General features: G+C 60.1%; 2 protein-coding genes across 2 annotated transcripts in view; both read right to left on the bottom strand.

The window, feature by feature from the left end:
• The window catches only part of SCARF1 (scavenger receptor class F, member 1), a 10,959-nt gene extending 9,181 nt beyond the window's left edge, over positions 1-1,778 (bottom strand). The window contains exons 1-4 of the mRNA XM_011987285.1: positions 1,649-1,778; positions 1,266-1,327; positions 924-1,025; positions 1-82 (exon numbers count right to left, since the gene is read on the bottom strand). Coding sequence (XP_011842675.1) covers positions 1-82; positions 924-1,025; positions 1,266-1,327; positions 1,649-1,749 — 347 coding nt within the window. The 5' untranslated portion in view covers positions 1,750-1,778. The remainder of the gene's footprint in view (positions 83-923; positions 1,026-1,265; positions 1,328-1,648) is intronic.
• A 434-nt stretch (positions 1,779-2,212) lies between these two features.
• RILP (Rab interacting lysosomal protein) overlaps positions 2,213-5,772 on the bottom strand; it is a 4,745-nt gene continuing 1,185 nt past the window's right edge. Inside the window, exons 2-6 of the mRNA XM_011987284.1 lie at positions 5,463-5,584; positions 5,012-5,154; positions 4,529-4,651; positions 2,961-3,044; positions 2,213-2,674 (exon numbers count right to left, since the gene is read on the bottom strand). Coding sequence (XP_011842674.1) covers positions 2,497-2,674; positions 2,961-3,044; positions 4,529-4,651; positions 5,012-5,154; positions 5,463-5,584 — 650 coding nt within the window. The 3' untranslated portion in view covers positions 2,213-2,496. The remainder of the gene's footprint in view (positions 2,675-2,960; positions 3,045-4,528; positions 4,652-5,011; positions 5,155-5,462; positions 5,585-5,772) is intronic.

Genomic DNA, 5,772 nt, shown 5'->3' with positions numbered 1-5,772 from the left:
CCCGTGGCTGGCTCACACTGGCCGTGAGGGTGGCAGGGGCAGTTCTCACGGCAGTCGGGGCCCCAGTACTGGCCCGGGCAGCCTGCAGGGGTGGGTACGGGAGGGGTCAGCAGGCTCAGGGCCGCGCGCGGACCCTTACCCTGCGTCCCCTTACGCAAGGAAAAGGGGCACGGGACCCATCCTCCAAGAGCTGGGGACAGACCCTCGGAACATCCGGCAGCCTGTCCTGGGCAACACTCACTTCCTGCTCCGCTCTGACCTACAGAAAACCCTTAGCCATTAGTGGGAGGCCCAGCCTCCCATTTCACATTCAGAACACACTCAGAGATCCTGAGTGGGCAGTGGACTTGCCCAGAGTGCGGCACCGAGGTGGGTGGGCCTTCCTCCATGCCTGCTCCTCCCTGCTGAGGTGGATCCCTGCTGGGCTTCCTCCCGATCTCAGGCCTGGATGCTGCCCGCCAGGGTGGCAGGATAAGCCACCTTCCCCTAGTGATTCCTTGATTCCTGGTGCCCATCCTCTGGCTTCCCAACCCCTTTCCCTTCCCTCTCTTTCTGCCAGAAAGGGCAGACAGCCAAGCGGGGGGCCTCCTTCCATCCACTGCCCATGTATAAGGCGTATGTGGGAAAGAGAAGGAATATACTCATTTTGCAATGAACGGGAATCACAGGTTTTCTGAGAAGTGCAAGAGGAAGATGCGCAGGTGGGCAGGGCTTTGTGGATACGGGTGAAAACCCAGTGACTCAGGCCATCTCCTAGGAGTGTGTGTCACTTCCTGTCTCTGGACCGCGATTCCTCAGTGAAGCTGGGAGGGATCCTGGCCCTGCTGTCCTGAGGCTACATGGCTACCTGCCTTGCCCGCCCCCACACCACTGTCCCCGTACCCAGCTCTGCCCAGCAACTTCATCCAGCCCTTGAGACTCACGGGAGCTGCAGTAGGCCCCAAAGAATCCAGGTTTGCATCGACAGAGGCCTGGCTTCACACACACCTCATCTTTCTGGCAGGCATCCGGCCCCTCACAGATGGCTGAAAGACACCCCACCCAGGTTGGAAGGACAGGAGCAGGACCAGGGGACACCCCTGCCCTCTCACTGGCTCCTGGGGCCATGCCTCCTCAAGAGGTGCCCCTTCAGGCCTGGGGGGTGTCACAGGAGAAACCCTGGCTCCTGGTGTCAGGAAGGGCAGGCCCGGGAGGGTAGGAAGGAAGGGTTATCGCTGGGCTACGGCTTCCCTTCTCCTTGGCTGAGGGTCTGTCCGGCTACTCACGGATGGTGCATTCTTGATCCTTCTGCCTCCAGCCTGCGCAGCACTGCAGCTCAGCAGAGGGGCTGTGAGGCAAAAAGGGGTCAGCTAGACAAGGCGGGGGTGTAGCCTAGCCCCGAGCAAGGTGGATCACTGTCTCTGGCTGAGGTGGGGGAGGCTGGTTTAGCCTTAGCTAGGGAGGCCTAGCAGATCTTTATGGCTCGGGTCCCCAGCCCCTCCCCTCTCCTTCCCTGGCCCTTCCACCATCTGCCCTGGCTAGCCACTACCTGCCAGGCCGCCATCAGCAGCCCTTCCTTCCAGCCCAAGCCCCCTTCCTAGTCTCCTCCTTCCCCTAAAGGCCTCAACACCGGTTCAACCAGCCGCCATCAGACTCCCACGAGACCCACCTGCTGGCCACACAGACGTGCTGCCCATTGGGGTCCAGCTCAGACCCCTGAGTCCCCCGAGTCCAGAGCAGTAGCAGCGGGAGCAGCAGTCCCAGCTCCATGGCAGCCGGCGCGGTGGGAGGGCTCGGGTTCATCTGGCCCCCAGAGCTCCCAACCCCCTCCTTGCTTCCTCTCAGGGCTTTTCCTGAGGAAACCAGGCCGGAGGGGCGGGCTGCCATGAGGCACCTCCCTGAGAGGGAGGGGGTGGCTGGAAAGACTGACACTCAAAAAAAGAAAGGAAAAAGAAGGCAATGGCAGGGCTGAGTGGCCTCGGCCTGGAAGGGCCAGAAGGATGAAGTTGCAGGTCTCTGGGTGCCGGGGCCAGGGAAGCGGGTGGAGTGAGGGTGGGAGTCAGGGCTTTCCATCAAGCCACACTCCCAAAGCAAGGCCCGAGCTTCAAGAAGCCACCCCCGCTCTAAGTGACTGAGCAAGGAGACCCACGAGGACCCCTCAGCCTGCCTCTGCTCCTGGCAGGGTTGGGAGGCGGGACAGACATGGACAGACAGGCGAGGAACAGTTTCTGCATATTACGGGCAGTTCTTTATTACATGAGCTCAGGCTGTCTGCACAAAGCCCTGGGAGCTAGGCAGCCAGCTCTCATTTCATGGATGGGGAAACTGAGACTCAGAGAGGCACTCTTATATCTGGCCCCAGAGGCTTGGTACAGAGACGTAGAGAGGGAGGTGGGCTGAGCCCCCATCCTGCCCTGGTACAGGCCAGGACTGGGGCAGACCCCTGGCGAGGGCTGCGAAGGCGGGAGCCCTGTCCTCATTTGAGGCCACACATCCATCCACAGCTAGACCCCTAAGTCAGGCCTCCGGGGCGGCTGAGGCCCCCAGACAAAGCTGTTCGTGGAGGGCAGAACAGGGCGGATCAGGAGCTGGAGACTGTGGTTGGGCCTCCTCTTCTCCCCCTAGCTGGCTGGGTGCAGGGCTGTCAGTCTCATCCTCAGGGGATTCGGCTTTACCCCGATACCAGAGGCCAAAGCTGGAGAGAGACAGCCGGAAGTACTTTCAGCCAGGAAGCCAGAGAGGTCAAGGATATGGATGAGGGCAGGGGGTGGTGAGAAAAGGGGAGAGGGGGAAGAAAGGGCAGCCTGAGGGAGTGGGAAGGTGATGGGGGCCTGGGCCAGAGAAGCAGGAGGGGAGGATGTGCTTAGAGCCAAGGACAGCAGGGTGACAGGCAGAGAAGCAGGAAAGGGGATCCTGAGAAGAACCATCCAGGGCCCTTCCTCCCTCCCCATATTCTTGTCCTTCCCCTTCCCCCAACATACAAACTCTGTATTTTGGACTCCGGGGGTGGGGGATGGTCTCCCTTATCATCGGAGAGCAGGAGCCATGAGCCATCCTCATCGTCACTGAGACAGAGGAGAGAGGAGACGTGAGGGTCATTGATCAAGGCCCTGAGGGACAACAGGAATCCAGCAGGGGGGACGGAGGGACTGCAGGGCCCCCGGGACTGGAGAGAAGGCAACCCTGGGGAGATGCAGCATGTTGGGGCTTTAATTTTTATTTTTTATTTTTAGACAGAGTCTCACTCTGTCACAGGCTGGAGTACAGTGGCGCGATCTCAGCTCCCTGCAACCTCTGCCTCCCAGGTTCAAGTGATTCTCCTGCCTCAGCCTCCTGAGTAGCTGGGATTACAGGCACCTGCCACCACGCCCGGCTAATTTTTGTATTTTTAGTAGAGACAAGGTTTCACCATGTTGTCCAGGCTGGTCTCGAATTCCTGACCTCAGGTGATCTGCCTACCTCAGCCTCTCAAAGTGCTGGGATTACAGGCATGAGCCACCACGCCCGGCCGAGGCTTTATTTTATTTTATTTTATTTTATTTTATTTATTTATTTTTTATTTTTTTTTGAGACGGAGTCTCGCTGTGTCTCCCAGGCTGGAGTGCAGTGGCGTGATCTCGGCTCACTGCAAGGTCCGCCTCCCGGGTTCACGCCATTCTCCTGCCTCAGCCTCCCAAGTAGTTGAGACTACAGGCGCCCGTCACCACGCCCGGCTAGTTTTTTGTATTTTTAGTAGAGACGGGGTTTCACCATGTTAGCCAGGATGGTCTCGATCTCCTGACCTCGTGATCCACCCGTCTCGGCCTCCCAAAGTGCTGGGATTACAGGCTTGAGCCACCGCGCCCGGCAGAGGCTTTATTTTATAGCTTGACACACAGCAGGCCCTGACACAGCCGCGGCTACCGTTTCACCCCCGTAAGAACAAACAGACCCTTGGCCAGGCGCGGTGGCTCAAGCCTGTAATCCCAGCACTTTGGGAGGCCGAGACGGGCGGATCACGAGGTCAGGAGATCGAGACCATCCTGGCTAACACGGTGAAACCCCGTCTCTACTAAAAAATACAAAAAAACTAGCCGGGCGTGGTGGCGGGCGCATGTAGTCCCAGCTACTCGGGAGGCTGAGGCAGGAGAATGGCGTGAACCCGGGAGGCGGAACTTGCAGTGAGCTGAGATCCGGCCACTGCACTCCAGCCTGGGTGACAGAGCAAGACTCCGTCTCAAAAAAAAAAGAACAAACAGACCCAGCCAAGGCAGGAACCTGAAGAATGAATGTGGAGAGGTAGCATTGGCAGAATGGACGGCAGGAAAGGTAAGGGGAATGGTGAAATCCAGGGAGAAGGGCCCAGGCCGGACAGTGGCCACGGGACACAACCAGACCAGGTCAGCAGGTCCTAGAAGCGGCCAGGCTAGGGAGGCTCAAGGGGTGACCAGGTTCGGGTGATAGCCTCAGTCTGAGACAACGGACTCAGAGGGTGCCCAGGCTGAGTCATCAGGCTCAGCAGAATGAGGGAGGGAGGCCTGGCTCAGTGGGAATGCAGGCAGGGACCTACCTGCTCTCTGCTTCCTCTGGTGTCCCTAACATCTTGGCCTTGATCTTCTTCCGCTGCTTCCGGACAGCCACCTTCATGGCCTCAAGCAGAAGGCTGGGGACCCGGTGGTCTGTGAGCAGCTCCCTACAGAAGAGGGCAGGAAGGGAGAAAGCTGTGGGGATGGCAGCCATGGGGATGCCAGCCGCAGGCCTCACTCCTGGTACCTGTGCACGCGGCTCCTCCCTGAACACCTGAAGCGCTCTGCCTTGCTGACACCCTCAGATACCCCATGGCCCTCCTAGGAGAGTCTCCCTGGCTGCTGCAGCTGCGACCCTTTGCACTGTCCCTCTCCCCTGTCTGGATGATATTGCAGAGGGCAGGGGCTGTGCAATTCATGTCCTCCCAGTTCCCAGCGCAGGCCTGGCACATGTCACTGTGGACATGTCAATGACTGGAGAATGAGGTGGGGTGATGGGAGGCCCCCCGGCTTCCCAGCGCTCTCACCGCTGGAAGTAGGCCAGCTCCTCCTTGAGCAGGAACACTTTGGCTTTGAGTTCATTCCGCTCCTGAAGGATCTGCTCAAACTCCTCCCGACTGAAGCACTGCCCTGCCTCCGAGGGGCGCCCCAGCTGCTGCGCAGCCTCCGCCTTTGGAAGGACAGGCATGGTCAGAGGGTCGCCTCCGCTGGCGTTCCCTCCCCCCACTCCAGGGCCATCATGGGAATGCTAGAGGAAGTGACGGGCAGGGAGACTTGGGGGACAAAGGTGCCCCAACAGATAACAGAGCAGTGCTCCTGCTGAGAGCAGGGGCCGAGGCCTGCCGGGGGCGCAGATCTGTCTGCCACCTCCCCGCTTCCTGGCGGACCTGCTGTGCAGCATGCAAACCTTGCCCGAGCGCCCACCGAGCGCTGGACGCTGAGTCCTGGGCTGGGTCCTTGCCCTCATGCGGCACTCACCGGGTCCTCAGATGCGCCTGCGCCGGCGGTCATCCATTCGGGCTCCTGCACGTGCTGGTGCCCGGGAGCCCCGGCCTGCCCCTGCGCTCGCTCTTTAGCCGGCGGGGTCGCGGCTTCGCCACCTACCTCAGCCTCTCAAAGTGCTGGGATTACAGGCTTGAGCCACCGCGCCCGGCAGAGGCTTTATTTTATAGCTTGACACACAGCAGGCCCTGACACAGCCGCGGCTACCGTTTCACCCCCGTAAGAACAAACAGACCCTTGGCCAGGCGCGGTGGCTCAAGCCTGTAATCCCAGCACTTTGGGAGGC

This window comes from Mandrillus leucophaeus, unplaced genomic scaffold (assembly GCF_000951045.1).
Source record: "Mandrillus leucophaeus isolate KB7577 unplaced genomic scaffold, Mleu.le_1.0 Scaffold306, whole genome shotgun sequence".
Taxonomy (NCBI): domain Eukaryota; kingdom Metazoa; phylum Chordata; class Mammalia; order Primates; family Cercopithecidae; genus Mandrillus; species Mandrillus leucophaeus.
This window is presented reverse-complemented; position numbering and strand designations above follow the sequence as displayed.